We start from the raw sequence: 18,004 nt of genomic DNA on the forward strand, positions 1-18,004 counted from the left end.
TGTGAATGCCTTTGTTTTCTGCATACCTTTGGCTCCAGAAAATGTAGCTGTGTCCCACAATCCACACTGTAAGCATCTTGTAAGGAGGTCTGGATGTACTCAGATGGTCTCTGTAAATGAAATGGCAGTTTGGAAAGTAAGATGTTTCTAAAATGGTGGCTAAGATGCAATGTTGAAAAAAGACAAGAAATCATTGGTTGTTTGACAACCTTCTACACTGAAAGGTAGGGTGCATATTTCTGTTTTTTAAACGCATGATTCTTATTGGTCAACAAAAAGTGTGTGAAAGGAACATTATATATGATAAGCTGATATGTTGAGAAGTCAAGCACACTTGCTGTTTTGATTAGCAACATTGTGTGTGCTGAACTTGTGACCTGTGTGCTCAGTACAGTGTTCCATGACCTGTTTCTATGGTAACGGGCAGAAGGCAGATTGGGGGAAGGGTTGAAGTTTATGTCATTTGGAAAGGGTTGAAATGTTTAACCAAAAGAAATGTGTGTTTGCTTTTGAATTTATGTGGTAAGGAATGTGATTTGATGTTTACATGTATATGTGTGGAAAATGAGAGGGAAGTTTTGCCATTCTTTGGTTCTGCTGACAGGTGCACAGTGCAGACATTCTGTATAAGAAAATCTGGTGTGTGACTGATATCTGGTGTGTGACTGATATACTTCTTAATCTACAAAACATCTTGAAAGGTGAGTTATTTAATTGTGAGGGGATGTATGTAGACAATTTTTATTTTAATCAGACTAATGTATTTTTTCTGCTAAAGTGTAGGGAGTATTTTTTTTTCTCTACAATCTTATTGACAGTGTGTGTGCATGTGGAAACCATTTTGTGATAAGGATTTGTGTTTTTTCATGTGTTTGTAGACAGATAACTATGCAGTTCTTATATTTTGGTAGATTTAGAAACCACTTATTGTTTATGAATTTGTGAAATGAGTTATGTTTCTGCAGTAAAATGTAGTACTCCTTCTAGATGAAGAAATGTGTTTTGGTATAGTGCAAGGGATAGTGTTGTTTGTCTAGAATCACACAGAGAGCCTGTGTGCATTTGGGAACCACTGTGGAGAAGCGTTTGGTAACATCGTGCATTTACTGACAGAAAACTGTTTTGAAACCTGTCATGTTGTCAAGTTTTATTAGCATTAGAAGACCGTTATGGCATATGCTTTCATTAAATGAGTTAGGTATTGACAGTAAAGTGTAGTCGTGAAATATGTAGATTGTGTGCAGTTCCCTTACCACTTCCAGTGTAGTGAATGAGTTTTGGTAAACTCCTAGGGATACTGGTGCTTGTCTAGAATCACACTGTGAGTCTTTGTGCATTTGGGAACCACTGTGAAAGAAGCGTTTGGTAAAATTGTGTATTTGCTGACAGAAAACTGTTTTAAAACTTGTCATGTTGTCAAGTTTTAGTAGCATTAGAAGCCAGTCTTTGCTTATGTGTTGATTAAATGAGTCAGGCATTGACACTAAAGTGCAGTCGTGAAATATGTAGATTGTGTGCAGTTCCCTTACCTCTTCCACTGTAGTGAATGAGCTTTGGTAAACTCCTAGGAATAGTGGTGCTTGTCTAGAATCACACTGTGAGTCTGTGTGCATTTGGGAACCACTGTGAGAGAAGCGTTTGGTAACATCGTGTATTTGCTGAGAGAAAACTGTTTTAAAATCTGTCATGTTGTCAAGTTTTAGTACCATTAGAATCCAGTGTTTGCTTATGTGTTGATTAAATTAGTCAGGCGTTGACATTAAAGTGCAGTCGTGAAATATGTAGATTGTGTGCAGTTCCCTTACCTCTTCCACTGTAGTGAATGAGTTTTGGTAAACTCCTAGGGATAGTGGTGCTTGTCTAGAATTACACTGTGAGTCTTTGTGCATTTGGGAACCACTGTGAAAGAAGCGTTTGTTAACATCGTGTATTTGCTGACAGATAACTGTTTTAAAACCTGTCATGTTGTCAAGTTTTAGTAGCATTAGAAGCCAGTCTTTGCTTATGCGTTGATTATGCGTAGTCATGCTTTGACACTGATGTGGTGTACCTAAATATGTAGATTGTGTGCAGTACTATTAACTCCTCCAGAGTAGTGAATGAGTTTTGGTAAACTCCTAGGATAGTGTTGCTTGTCTAAAATCACACTGTGAGTCTGTGTGCATTTGGGTAAGGATTGTGAGAGAAGCATTTGGTAACATTGTTTATTTACTGACAGAAAACTGTTTTAAAACCTGTCATGTTGTCAAGTTTTAGTAGCATTAGAAGCCAGTCTTTGCTTATGTGTTGATTAAATGAGTCAGGCATTGGCACTAAAGTGTAGTCGTGAAATATGTAGATGGTGTGCAGTTCCTTTACCAGTTCCAGTGTTGTGAATGAGTTTTGGTAAACTCCTAGGGATAGTGGTGCTTGTCTAGAATCACACTGTGAGTCTGTGTGCATTTGGGAACCACTGTCAGAGAAGCGTTTGGTAACATCGTGCTTTTGCTGACAGAAAACTGTTTTGAAATCTGTCATGTTGTGAAGTTTTAGTAGCATTAGAAGCCAGTCTTTACTTATATGTTGATTAAATGAGTCATGCCTTGACACTGATGTGCTGTACTTAAATATGTAGATTGTGTGCAGTCCCCTTACCCCTTCCACAGTAGTGAATGAGTTTTGGTAAAGTCCTAGGATAGTGTTGATTGTCTAAAATCACACTGTGAGTCTGTTTGCATTTGGGTAAGGATTGTGAGAGAAGCATTTGGTAACATCGTTTATTTACTGACAGAAAACTGTTTTAAAACCTGTCATGTTGTCAAGTTTTAGTAGCATTAGAAGCCAGTCTTTGCTTATGTGTTGATTAAATGAGTCAGGCATTGACACTAAAGTGTAGTCGTGAAATATGTAGATTGTGTGCAGTTCTCTTACCTCTTCCACTGTAGTGAATGAGTTTTGGTAAACTCCTAGGGATAGTGGTGCTTGTCTAGAATCACACTGTGAGTCTGTGTGCATTTGGGAACCACTGTCAGAGAAGCGTTTGGTAACATCGTGCATTTGCTGACAGAAAACTGTTTTGAAATCTGTCATGTTGTCAAGTTTTAGTAGTATTACAAGCCAGTCTTTGCTTATGTGTTGATTAAATGAGTCAGGCATTGACACTAAAGTGTAGTCGTGAAATATGTAGATTGTGTGCAGTTCCCTTACCTCTTCCACTGTAGTGAATGAGTTTTGGTAAACTCCTAGGGATAGTGGTGCTTGTCTAGAATCACACTGTGAGTCTGTGTGCATTTGGGAACCACTGTCAGAGAAACGTTTGGTAACATCGTGCATTTGCTGACAGAAAACTGTTTTGAAACCTGTCATGTTGTCAAGTTTTAGTAGCATTAGAAGCCAGTCTTTGCTTATGTGTTGATTAAATGAGTCAGGCATTGACACTAAAGTGTAGTCGTGAAATGGGAGATTGTGTGCAGTTCCCTTATCACTTCCACTGTAGTGAATGAGTTTTGGTAAACTCCTAGGGATAGTGGTGCATGTCTAGAATCACACTGTGAGTCTGTGTGCATTTGGGAACCACTGTCAGAGAAGCATTTGGTAACATTGTGCATTTGCTGACAGAAAACTGTTTTGAAACCTGTCATGTTGTCAAGTTTTAGTAGCATTAGAAGCCAGTCTTTGCTTATGCGTTGGTAAAATGAGTCATGCTTTGACACTAAAGTACAGTACCATGTAGTATTGTCTTTACTGCCCCAGAACTGAAAATTGAATGTTTTTACCCAGGCACTGTCCTAGAAGTAGTCTGTTGATTTAGTCAGTTTCTAAGTACTTATGTTGTGAACCATTCATTACCAAATAGACTGCTTCAAATGTCCATGCAGTATGCATGTAGTTCTCTAACCACCTACACAGTTGTTTTTCACACCTTCAATTCTCTAGACAGTTTCCATACACTTCAAGGAAACACCCTATCACTCTCTTTGTAGTCTTCTAGTGACCCATTCAGCACCATGTAGTAATTCATTCCCTGTGCTAAAACCCAAACATTTATAAATTCACCAAGACACTCTCTTTCCAGTACTCTAATGATTCAGTTACTGTCTAAGTATTCATGCACTGAGCCAGGACTTAGCACATGGACTGCTTCAAACCCCTATGCACTATGCATGCAGTCTTTTAACCATCTAGAGATTTGTCTTTTATACTTTCAATTCCCTAGTCAATATCCATATAGTCCAGCAAACATCTTGTCACTCTCTTTGCAGTCTTTTAGTGACCTTTTTAGTACCAAGTACTAATTCATTCCCTGTGCGAAAAGTCTACCAGTTATATATTCATCCAGGCAGTCTCCTTGCTGTAGTCTAATCATTTAGTCAGTACCCAAGTACTCATGCAGTGAGCCGGGCCTTAGCACATGGACTGCTTTAAATGCCTATCCAGTATGCATTCAGTTCTCTAATGAGCTACACAGTTGTCTTTCGCAGCTTCAATTCCCCAGTTAGTATTCATACACTTCTAGCAAACACCCTGTTACTCACCCAGTGTGTCTCTTTTTAGTACTGTAATCATTCAGTTAGTTAGCATGAAGTCTTTTAGTGAGGTAGGCTTTAGGGCATGAACTGCTTCAAGTAGTATGCATTATGTATGTAGTGTTTTAATCATCGTCACACTTGTGGTTCAGGGCTATAGTTTTTAGTCTGTTTTTATATAAAATGTGTTTGTACAGTAATGGAATATTGTAAATTTGAAAGTTATTAATATACATTTATTTGTGACTCTTTTTTGCAGATACTGTTTTTCAACGTTAAAATCGAGAAAGTATGCCAGAAAAAAAAAGAAAAAGAAAAGAACAGAGACAGGAGGATTATTTGAAGAAACATCAACCACAAGTATTGAATGAAAAAGATAATGTGGCTAAAAGGAAAAATTCGTCTGGTAAGATCACGAAGCAATTTATTAAAAATGTTTGTAGGAGCAAACAGAATGTAGAGAATGCTGCAACTTCAAATTCATTTTTAAGTAAGAAAAAAAATCAAAATAAGAGGAAAAGTAAAAAAGCAAATGTTCAGTCAAAGGAGATAAAGTATGGTAGAAGAAGACAAAATCAGTATAAGGAATTACGCAAAAAAATATTTTACAAGAGAGTAGTGCATAATTTGCTGAAAGATGTAAAGAAATATAAAAAGAGAGCTTTATTTTATAAAAAGAAGAAGCATATTGAAAGCATTGAGGAAAAGGCTTTTGAAGTAAAAAGGAAACTGTTTATTTTAGTGTTAAACAGAATTCGATCACTAGATAAATCAATATATGTAATGAAGGCCAAAAGTAGGAGGAAAAGAGTTATTAATAAAAAAATGTTGTGATTTTTTGGGGGAGAATGGAAACACAGTTCTAGTTCAGAGCCTTTTTTTAATGAAGAGAGTTATTCACTAAGTGAAAAATTATTGTATGCAGTTGACACCAGTGGTAGAGGTTATGAGGTTAGTGATGGTTGTCTAATGGAGAAAGAGAAAATGGTTGAAATAAATGCAGAAGAAGTGATAGCTGATGAAGTTTTAGGGAGACGTGCTAAAAACCCTGTGTACACTTGGGATTGCAGCAGTGTTTGTAGTGTACGACAGGAATCTATTGAAAAATTATGTCGTTTTTTACGAGTCTATACTAAAAAAAGTGTAAAACAAAAGATTAAGCTGTTGCAAGGACTAAACCCTTGCAGAGTGAGAAAACATACTGGTTTGCAAGGTCATTCTCTGGCTTGTCTTTCTAGGAAAGTTTGTGAAAGTGTTTTTCACCATTTCAGAATGCTGGCAGTACATCATACTCAAATGCGGAAGTTAGTGAGAAGGTTGTATTATGCACAAAGTCCAGCACTAAAGTTAAGTGAGTTGAACAGTGCTCTTTTGCGTGGGTCAGTTTCAGATGTGAAGCAAGTCTGTGAGGATATTGAGTTTTGTTACTTTGGGCCTCAGCAAGAGAGTGAAGAAACTGACACATTAGTAGAACAAAATGTTGAAGACAATGTAGAACCTGTAATTACAGAAAAATTTGTGGATGAAATGACAAAGTTTAAGGTAATTTCAGGTGAAAGACCAAATGTTTCTTGTATTTGTTGTCGGCGAAGTCACTATAAAAATCAGACTAGGGGTGTCAATCTGTATTTAAAAAGTGAAATAGAAGATAATGATAAGTGGATGTAATTTGAAACTTATTTGTTGGTAGATGATTGTTTTGATTTGGGATGTGAGCAGCGTATTTGCAAATATTGTTAGAATAAATTAGATGAGAATAAAATGCCTGCTAGAGCTGTTCATAATAATCTAGAGTTGGTTGCTATTCCTCCAGAGCTGATAGATTTAAATATGTATGAGTCTATTCTGATACAATGTGTTCACCCATTTCAGGCTATTGTTCGTATGGAGCCCAAAACAAGTAAATTACCGCCATCAGAGTTGTAAAGAGGATTGAAAGGAAGAGTTGTGTATTTACCATCAGATTTAAGGAAAAATGTTGAAACTATTGGTGTAGATCATGCAGAAAATGAGCCACTAGTCATTCTAGTTAATGGTGTTCCTACTAAGAATAAGAAAATCTGGCAAGAGTTAGTGGATGTTAGAAAAGTGCAAAAGGCATCATTGTATCTGATAAAAAATAATGAGTACTATAGAAATGTGTTTGTTGGCGAAGAAGAAATAGATTTAGCAGAAGATAGTGAAACATTAAGTGGACAATTTGAAAAACTGGACATGTCCAGATGTGAAGAGATCTATGAACATTACAGTGTACATCCACTTCATTCCAAAAAGGTGATGGGGAATACAATTGAGTTGTTTCAAATGAAAAAAGCAACAGGAAGTCCCATGAGTGTATGGGAAGAGAGTTTGGAAGCTCGTTGCTTCCCGCAGTTGTTTCCAACAGGAAAAGGTGGACGATATGATGAACGTCCTGTGCAGATTCCTGCATCTGAATATCGGATAACAAGATTATATGCAGAAGATCCAAGATTTCGACAATGTATCCCTTATATGTTTCATCTTCTGTTTGAAAGTGACTTGTCTGGACTTTCATATGCAGTACATCACATTTTAAAAACTGGAATACATCTGCAAAATGTAACTGCAAAGGATTTTATGGATAAAGTGCATCAGAGAGATGATCATTTCGAATCTCAGTTGATTAATCTGATGGCATGTCAGCGTGGGACTAATGAATATTGGTACCTTCGACATGGAGAACCGAAATGCATGCTACAGAACTTGGGAACTCCTACATGGTTTGTTACACTAAGCTGTGCTGAGTATGCTTGGGATGATTTACTTGAATTTCTTCGAGAGACAAATTCCAATATAAATAATATTGAATACAAGACACCTGGAGAATTGTGCTCTTTGGATCCTGTCATTGTATGCAGATATTTCAATCATAGATTTGAAGCTATGATGTCTTTCATCTGCAATAAAAAGAATCCTCCTCTTGGAGAAGTTGTGGATTTCTTTTGGAGAAAGGAGTATCAAGCAAGAGGTGCTCCTCACATACATATGTTGTTATGGGTCAAGGATGCCCCCAAATTTGGAACAGATTCAGATGAAAGTGTTTTGTCTTTCATTGAAGAGTATGCTACATGTGCTGTACCAAATAGCAGAGAAGACAACAACTTAAAAGAACAAGTCTTACGACTTCAAAGCCATAGGTGTGGAAAATACTGTCGACGAAAGTACAAGTCAAAGGATAGGTTCTATACCAAATGTCCTGTATTAGCCAAAGGAAGAGTGAACAGTTTCATGTCAGCTGCACGACATACCATCACAAGAAAGTCTCCGAAAAACACCTACAACTTAAGAAGAAGCGAAGAATCAAAATACATAAATGACTACAACCCAGTTATTTTATCCATGTGGAACGCTAATATGGTTATTCAGTATGTTGCGGACAATTCTATTGCTGTTGCTCGATATGTAACGTCTTACTTTACTAAATCAGAAAAGACTGAATTGAAAGAAATGTGGGAAGAGATTTCTCACGAGAAGAGTCTAAGTAAGAAATTATACAGTTTCAGTTTGAAAATGTTATCGCATCGTGAAATTGGAGCATATGAATGTTCAGATCGGTTATCATCTGCAAGTCTATATTCCAAAAGTAGAAGAATCATTTGGGTGAGTCTAGATCTTGCAGGAATGCGAAATCGGGTACTGAAATCTGTTCAAGAAATTGAATATTTAGCAGAAAATGACCCTGAATGTACAGATATTTTGAAAACCAATATGTTGGACACATACTATCCAAAGAGAAGTCATCATCTTGAGAACATACGTCTCTATGAAGTGTTGCAAAACTACACTTTTAAACGGAATATTACAGAGAACATCAACGATGGAAAATATGGAGTGATTGGTTCTGAAGGATGTCTGGTGAAACAAAGGAAAGGAAATTTAATTAATCACAGAAAACTGAGTTGCGACACTGCTGACAAAAGGGAATTTTACTATTTAGCCCTTTTGCAAATGTTCAAACCATGGCGTTCTGAACTGGAATTAATTGGAGATTTTCCCAGCTATGAAGATTCATTTAATGCTTGTAAAGATAGCATACAATGCAGTGCTTTGGCAAATTATGTGAAAATGTTGAATGATGAAATTGATCAAGAAGCTACAATTGCAGCTGAGATTGCTAGAGACAGTTCTCAAGACAGTCAAAGTTCGGCTGCACTGAGTCAAGATCCACTTGGACAACCAATTGTTGAAAATGAAGCAGCGATTGCCATGAATGAGGTGGAAACAGCAATGTATCAAGCACAAGAAGATGCAATACAGTTAGGAAACTTGGAAGAGCAACTAAATGTTGAACAGAAACAAATATATCAGCAAGTGAAAGAGCAGATTGACCATGGATTACTTCATGAAAAGAAAGACTGCTCATGTACATCATTTCAACCTATCCGGATGTATGTGAGTGGTCAAGCTGGAACAGGAAAGAGTTTCTTAATTAAAGTAATTACAAGTTATCTGCAGACAACAACTGAGTCGCATTTGTCTTGTGTTGTCACTGCTCCAACTGGGTTGGCAGCACATAACATTAAAGGAATTACTTTACATTGTTTACTAATGCTGCCAGTAGAGCATGAGAACAAATTGGAATACCACAAGCTATCTGGAGAAGCTTGTTGGGAAGTTTCAAGAGTGCTGAAGAAAATGAAACTTCCCATTATTGATGAGGTGAGCATGGTTTCAAACTTGATGTTTGCCTTTGTGCATTTAAGAATGCAGCAAAGTCTTAAAACAGAGTATGACGTGTTATTTGGAGGAAAACACGTCATAGTTTTTGGAGATCTACTGCAACTGACACCGGTAAAAGGACAACCGGTATTTAAAACACTTGCCCATGAAGATACTAGAAAGTCTCTTGGCAGTGTTGGTAATGTGAACATTTGGAGTAATTTTGAATACAAAGAACTGACAACAAATATGCAACAGGCAAATGATGCTGAATATGGAAGTATTCTTCAAGATATAAGAAATGGAATTCTTTCAAAAAAAGGGAAAGAAGCTTTGGAGAGTCGATTACTTTGCAATGTCTTTCCAAATGAAAATGCAGTTGCTGCAAAAGTGTACGTGGAAATTGCTAAAAATAAGTCAGTGATTTGCTTAATGCCAACACTGCGTGAGTGTTCAATATTCAACGAAGAATTATTAAAATTGGAAAATGAAGAAATTGTCAAAATGGAAGCCATCGATAAAATACTACATGAAGGAATCACTATTATTTTAACGGGTAAGTTGAGATCAAAACTAGATTATTTAGAAAAAAAAATATCTAAAACTGCTGGTTTGTAAAAGACACTGTATGTGTGTGTAAACTGTCGGGTAATTTTAAGGCGTAATTTGGATGTAGAGAAAGGTTTAGTTAATGGTGCAATGGGCAAAGTGGTGGATTTTGTGAATTATGAGAAAAAAGAAGGAATTGAATTTTTTTAAATTAAATTTGATCAGATTGAGGAAGTTAAAGAAATTGGTCGTTGTTCAGTTCGTTTTTTGCTTGTTAAAGATTTATATGTCCGTAGGAAACAATTTCCATTTTCTCTGGCATATGCAGTGACTATTAATAAATCTCAAGGATTAAGTGTAGACAGTGCATTGGTGAACATTGGATCTACTGTATTTAAAGAGGGTATGGCATATGTTGCTTTGTCGCGAGTCAGAACATTATCTGGTTTGTTTTTGATTGATTTTGATGAGACAAAGGTTACTGCAGATGCAAACTGTGTAAAAGAGTATAATAGGTTAAGAAGGGTGTATGCTCCAAATTTAGGTCAATTTCCTGTATTTGAAAAGCGTGTGGTTGGTCGAAAGAGAAGGTTAGAGAATATCTGTTCTGAAGGTATCAAGAAAAGAAAAGAACAAGATAATGTTGTGATTGCAGGTAAAAAGAAATTGGACACTGTTGAAGAGATTGCTGGTTATCAGTTTGAAAATAGTTCTGGTGTCAACTGCTATGCTAATGTAGTGGTCAATGTTGTTTTTTATCTTGAAGATTTGCAAGAGCAAATTATGGAGAATCGGCAAAAAAGATTTTGTTCTCTGTTGCACTCTGTTTATGAAAAATTGACAACAGATAGAAGTAAAATACAATCTGTTTCAGACGTTCGTAGTCTTGTGGATGTGTGTTCTGGTTCTACACAATTTACACAAAATATCCAACAAGATGCTCAGGAATTTTTAATATATATGCTTACCATTTTTGAAAATGAAGGTGTAGAAATAGAAAATATTTTTGGCCTTTCTTACAAATGGGAACATCATTGTGAAAATTGCACGTATACATGTAGCACCAATGTAGACACTGAGAGATTTCTGTATTTAACATTACCAGACTGTAAATCAGTGGCTTTCAATAAATTAGTGAAAGGTGCAATTCAAAACATGGAGTGTAGCCAATGTAAATCAGAAATGTTATCCACATTATTGTTAACAAAATATGGAAAATACATAATTTTAATGATGCAACGTTGTACAGCTGATGGAAGAAAATTGGATACTTTAATAAAACAATTTGTAGCAGCACAAATATCAATATCAGGAAGGACTTTTGTAGCAATTGCAATAATTTCCATGATGGTCCTTCCACCACATCTGGACATTACACTGACTATCTAAAATGTGACAAAGGCTGGACACTTTGTAATGATGCCCAGTTGGTTTTCAAACAACGTTTGCCTAGGGAATTACAAAATTCCTACCTAATATTTTTGAAGCCAAAGTTTTAGGAAGCTAATTCACTCTCTGAGGAATTTATTATTATAATTTAACAGAACTACTATTGGACAGTTTACATAACGAAGAAGTGCAAAAACACCATTTGGCCTCAAGGAAAGGTATATTTTTGAATTATGGACTTTTTGGTGGTCATTTATTCGGTGATTATTTTAATGTGGCAACATTTCCAGTTTTTATAAGTTAAAGTTATAAAATGTTGTAATCTGTAAGCATTTCATATATGTATGATTTGTATTTTCTGGTATTTTACTGAGAATAGTATGTTGTTTTTTTTTTAACAATCTTTCTGATTGTTTTTTTTTTGCCCACTGTTAAATGATGAGTACCATTGAAATCACTATTTCGAGTGAAATTCAATATATTCTGAGAACAGCAAAAAAGGCAAAAAAATTACTTTGTGGAAATTATGTTGTGATGTAAAAAAATGTATTATTATATGTTATAATTTTTATTTTATTTTCTTTCACAGACCCAAAATTTAAAATGAGCAATTTTTAAGAATTTATATTTTAATGAAAAATAGGCAAAAATGAATAACATTTTTTATTCCTATTACTGTGAAGGTAAGTTTAACTAAGTCTCAATATGCAGAATGAAGAGGCCTGCAAGAATCTACAAAGGTGAAACACGTTTCTTAAAACACTTTGTTTATGTATTTTTTAAATCTGACCATATTCAGATATCAAGTGACCTGCAAAAAAAGAGATTTGAGGGGTTCATAATATTTCATCTTTTTAGCTGTTGAAGGACCGCAATCATTTCAATCATTCTTCTTTGAACATCTTTGCAGTCAAAATTCTGTGCTTACCTTCTATCATTCGCAAGGAAATTTAAAAACGGAAATATGTCACTTTTTGTAACATAGTTATTGTGTAAGATACTCTTTCATATTTTCAAAGAGAGGAAAAGGCACTCTGTGCACTTTTTATACTCCATGAAAATATAACCTCATCATGCAGACCACTTTCGGTTGAAAGGGTGTTTTATAAGTGTTGTTGTGCATGATTGCACTTAATACTCATTGAACAAGACACATGTCTAGATTTATTAGAATTTGTAAATCTCGATATGTGTGTGAATGGTGCACCATTCTACAATTGGTGTAGGAAAGCACACCAAAGAGAGTTGTTTTAATTTCTCCACATTTTTATATCTTCAATGCATGCTGAAATGTTCAGCATACATTGAAGGAGAAAAATGAATTTTCTCATTGTTTTTGTACAGGAAGGCGTGTCTTCCTGTAGAAAAACAAACAGCACATGACACAGATATCCTTGCACTATTGTGCAAGGGTGCCTGTGTCACCACATGGCTGCAGTTTAAGCAGCCGTGCAGAGAGAAGCATAGATGTGCAACATATTTATGTACATATGTTGCATCCCTGTGCTTCGGAAGTACTACAACACACTACAATTAAAGAGGTTACTGTGTGATGCTGCAGCACTTCCTTATAGTTCTGCACTTATACATTCACCATACGCTACTAATGCATTCATTCAGTCAATTACCTACTACACATACATTCATCTAAACTTTCACACACTAACAAAGAAATTTAGCTCTTTTTTTAAACCAGAAAAGTTAGTTCTTACAAGAACTTTTTTTTTCTTCTTTCTTCTTTTATGTTTTTTGGTGTTTTCTGAACAATGTTGTGATTTTTTTGGTTTTTCTGGAAAAAAAAAAAAAACCAAAACAGGAGAAACCAAACAATGAACTTCAGGGAACAGTAAAAAAAAAATAATAATAACTAGCAAATATGACTTTCCTGCCGGCGGCAGATGAGGTCGATTGACTGCTCACCATAGCACAAAGTCTTATTGCACTTAGTGCAGAGCACTTTTAAAAATTTAAATTGAGGACGGATGTCCAAGGTTTGGTCTGAGGGATGCACTCTTGACATGCTCGGCTGCGATGAGGTTGATGGTGCAGGAGCAGGAGTGCCTCTCATCCGTCGGCACCCTTCACGTGCAAGATTGTTTGGATGAAGGATCCTCATGTGCTTCATCATACTTGCCGTGCCGCAAGAGTATTTCTTGGTAGGATCCCCTCTCGATAAGACTCTTTTGCAAATCTTACATGTGACCAAGGTGGCATTGGTCTTATTCTGTCCTTCTGGAAAAGTAAAAAATGTCCACAACACTGAAGCAAAACGTTTTTTCTGTGGTTCCTCCAGCAAAAATTCATCCTCAGAGGTTTGAGGTGATGCAGGTGATGCCTGCTGCCCTGAAGCCATTTTTGGTTGCAAAAAGTTAGAACTAAGTGTATACTTAGTCTAAAAAAATCTTCTTCTCTCCAAAGAGATGGTTCTCCAAAGAAGCTCAAAGAAGAATGATTGAAATGGGTGGGGTCTTTCAATAGTTAGAAGAGGAAGTGTAATGAACCAATCAAATCTCTTTTTTTGCAGGTCACATGGGATCCGCGCACCGTGCGCTTACGCAGCACGCACCCAGCGTGCATCCGCGAAATTGAATTAAAAAGCAGTATAGGATTAGATGTCAAAATATATTAGTTTTAAGACTAGTTTAGAGTTTGTCTTCAATTAATATTCACATGCAATACATAAATATGTTTTTTGAATGTTAAATACTTTGCGGGATCCGTGGACCTACCGCGTCACGGACGCATAAGACGCATCGCAGAAGCGCATAGATGTCGCGTTACGTACATCGAACGTATTGCGTATAGGCTGGGAGTCGCATACCGGTCGCATAGCGAACGCACACTAAACACGTACCCAACGCATACCATGTGCGGATGCTATCGCGTACGGATCGTGAACGGTGCGCTTAGGGTGCGCGGATCCAAAAACATTGAAAAAAAATATATCTAAAATAAAGTTTTGCACTTACAGTTAAAAAAATATTTTGAAAAATATAAAAAATATGTTTGAAAAACCCATTAAGTTCAAATAATATTTTTTAATTTTGAAAAGAATTAATTGAAGAAATATGTTTAAAAAATGGTGATAAAAAAGTATTTAAAAAAAAAACATTAATGAAATTGACACACTGAATTTGAAAAATATAGAAATCGAATCAAAATCATTAAACATGATATCTTTAGAGATAAGTTATAGATAGGAATTAGCATTTAAAAAACCTTTGAAATTCACAGAAAAAAACATAGGTTTCATGCACGTTATAGTTAGGAATTGGCATTTAAAAAACCTTTGAAATTCACTGAAAAAACCAAAGGTTTCAGGGGCGTTATAGTTAGGAATTGGCATTTAAAAAACCTTTGAAATTCACTGAAAAACCATAGGTTTCATGCATGTTATAGTTAGGAATTGGCATTTAAAAAACCTTAGAAATTCACTGAAAAAACCATAGGTTTCAGGGGCGTTATAGTTAGCTGGACATTTCCCTCGTACAAAACCCTAGAAATTCCCCTGTTATAGTGAGTTCAGCTAACTATAACTCGCGCCCCCGCAATGCACTGCTGATGACGTCACATATTACATCACTCATGACATGGTCAGTGACATTACTGATGACATCTCAAATGACATCACTGCTGACGTCATCTATGTGATAAATTAGTACACCTTCTTACACCCTAATACGTCTGAAACAGATTGTATTTTACTTCTATCTGTTGTCAATTTTTCATAAACAGAGTGCAACAGAGAACAAAATCTTTTTTGCCGATTCTCCATAATTTGCTCTTGCAAATCCTCAAGATAAAAAACGACATTGACCACTACATTAGCATAGCAGTTGACACCAGAACTATTTTCAAACTGATAACCAGCAATCTCTTCAACAGTGTCCAATTTCTTTTTACCTGCAATTACAACATTATCTTGTTCTTTTCTTTTCTTGATACCTTTAGAACAGATATTCTATAACATTCTCTTTCGACCAACCACACGCTTTTCAAATACAGGAAATTGACCTAAATTTGGAGCATACACCCTTCTTAACCTATTATACTCTTTTACACAGTTTGCATCTACAGTAAACTTTGTCTCATCAAAATCAATCAAAAACAAACCAGATAATGTTCTGACTCGCGACAAAGCAACATATGCCATACCCTCTTTAAATACAGTAGATCCAATGTTCACCAATGCACTGTCTACACTTAATCCTTGAGATTTATGAATAGTCACTGCATATGCCAGAGAAAATGGAAATTGTTTCCTACGGACATATAAATCTTTAACAAGCAAAAAACGAAACACAGTGTATATGTGTATAAGAGTAAATAACTATCTATATGTGAGAGTGTGTGATTGCGGGACTGGCTGTATGGATGAGTGTGTGCTTGTACTAGTAATTGAATAAGAGTGTCAACATTATTTAGTATTTTTATGAGTAAGTGAACTTGAGTGTGTTTAACTGTATAGGTGAGTCAATTGGACTGTGTTTAATTATTTGCACAACTGACTAGGTGTGTCAGTACCTCAATGGATGATTGGCAGTGTGTGAGTGTCTATATATCTGTATAAATGCATATGATAGTCTTGTACGGAGTGACTGTACAGGTGAGTGAGTGGAGGTGCATGTAGACCTAAGAGTCAATGAGTGGGTATGTAGTTATTGGTATTGGAGTATCTATGGTCTTCAAAATGGCCGTCTGAAATTTTGAGTTGGTGTATCAAAAATTATATTAGGGTGTGAGAAGGTGTACTAATTTATCACATAGATGACGTCAGCAGTGATGTCATTTGAGATGTCATCAGTAATGTCACTGACCATGTCATGAGTGATGTAATATGTGACGTCATCAGCAGTGCATTGCGGGGGCGCGAGTTATAATTAGCTGAACTAACTATAACAGGGGAATTTCTAGGGTTTTGTACGAGGGAAGTGTCCAGCTAACTATAACGCCCCTGAAACCTATGGTTTTTTCAGTGAATATATATATATATATGTATATATATTAGAGAAATAGAGAGAGAAAGTGCTAAACAGAGGAGTAAGAGGGAAAGAGAAAGGAAAGGAGAGATCAGAAAATATGGAGAGAGTGAGAGAGTGAGCTAGAAAAAGGTAACTCACATATTCATGGGAGCTGTCATTTACAGGACACAAGCAGACATGATGGGGATGAGCAAGGATTACTTCTGTACAGCATACATTACTCGTCAATATCACACCAGCACATGAGACAAAAACCCTGAGGAGCTCAATGTTGTTTTGGCCACTGTGTAGCAGTAGATAATATAAACATTATATAGCATTCAGGCAATAGACCACATCACCCACAGAACCCCCCCCCACATCCTGTGTGATGCCAAAAAGCACACACCAGTGCCAGATTCCTAGCACTTACCCTATTTTCCTTGTAGTCTATGTCACTGCTGGATACTTGACTCCCATTCACAGTAATCGAGGTAGGTCTTGAGGACAAACCATAAACTTGAATGGTGAGATAGGTGAGAGCATCAACTTCTTCGTATCCATTTTTAACAATTGTCGTACTTAATACACCCTAGACACAAAGCATCAAAATGCGCAGTTATTATTACTGATCACAAACATTAGCATTTTATCACAGAGTGATCAGATTTTGTTGGCAGTAGATGTGTATTTTCTTTATTATCACTTGCAAACTAATATTCATGAGGAAGAGATTTCAAATGTACCATACTAATATCCCAAACCTTGTTAACTATCAGAAATAAACTATCTAGATTTATAGAGTGCAAAATTCTAGGTGCTTTCTTTATTTGGTATTAAAAAGTCAAAAAAACATACATCTATTGAAGACAAGACCCATGCCCACAGGTTAGCAGCAAAAAGCTTTGTCAAAAGAACAACGTTCGGTGAACTGTTTTTCAGCTTTTTGTTAAACATTAAAAAGGTCACTCAGCAAGAGAGAGAGAAAAACAGAAAAGGGGAAGATGATAAAGGGAAACAGCAAAGATGAAAAAAGCACGAGTGCTACAGAGGGAGCAGCAGAAAAGAGGGGGGGGGAGAAACAGTACCTCAATCAAGTCAGGGGCAGATAGCGGTACATATTAACGTTAATTGATCTGTGCTTGGTCCTCGTTCCTCAAAAATAACCAGAAATGACATTCTCATGCACTGGCCAATTGTAAGGAGCGTTTAACGAAGAGCGGCATGAAGGCAACAAATGGTAAGTAACGGGTGAGCTCAAAGTCCTTTTTTGTATACAATATTGATTCACAAGTGAGATACAGCACTACCTCACGCCCTCACAGGCTTGACCCAAAAAGGAATGGAGGGCATATTCAGGGTTAAGAACACCTCAGAACACCTTGGTTCAAAAACATCCCCACTTTTCACTGTTACCAATCTATAATTCTGTATGTGCTATATACCCGATTCTAAATCTGGTTATTCACTGCTATAATGTCTCAAACAAACGTTGTTTCCCACTATTGCTACATCATAAAAGAATTCCAGACTGCTTTAATAGACCTCCCTAGTGGAGAGGAGAGCATAGCTGTTGGGAGGTTTGGGACAGAGAGTGGTGGGGTGGGTGGCAGGTAGTCAGGTATATTTATTTACATTTGGCACACATCATGCTTCATATGGCTTCCCTTGCGGAGCACTTTCAAGCAGTGGCCATACATTATATAAAATTATAGGTGGGTAAAAAGTAAATAAAGAGGATCTTTTCACCTCATGGTTCTGAGTGACATCATAGACAGCTCAAGTTTTGCTCTCACTGTCTATTTCATGTCACCCAGAAACACCCTGAAAAATTCCCTATCATTCACTTTTACCCATCTATAATTCAATGTCATGTAGAGATCTCAGTGAAAACCGCTATCATCAACATCAGTATCTAAA

The 18,004-nt window shown here is 36.4% G+C and overlaps 1 protein-coding gene across 1 annotated transcript in view; it reads right to left on the reverse strand.

Moving 5' to 3' along the window:
* Window positions 1-18,004, reverse strand: part of LOC146856076 (lysosomal alpha-glucosidase-like) — an 829,176-nt gene that overhangs the window by 121,377 nt on the left and 689,795 nt on the right. The window contains exon 22 of the mRNA XM_085654093.1: window positions 16,518-16,676. Coding sequence (XP_085510219.1) covers window positions 16,518-16,676 — 159 coding nt within the window. The remainder of the gene's footprint in view (window positions 1-16,517; window positions 16,677-18,004) is intronic.

This window comes from Triturus cristatus, chromosome 4_1 (genome assembly GCF_964204655.1).
Source record: "Triturus cristatus chromosome 4_1, aTriCri1.1, whole genome shotgun sequence".
In the NCBI taxonomy this organism is placed as follows: Eukaryota; Metazoa; Chordata; class Amphibia; order Caudata; family Salamandridae; genus Triturus; species Triturus cristatus.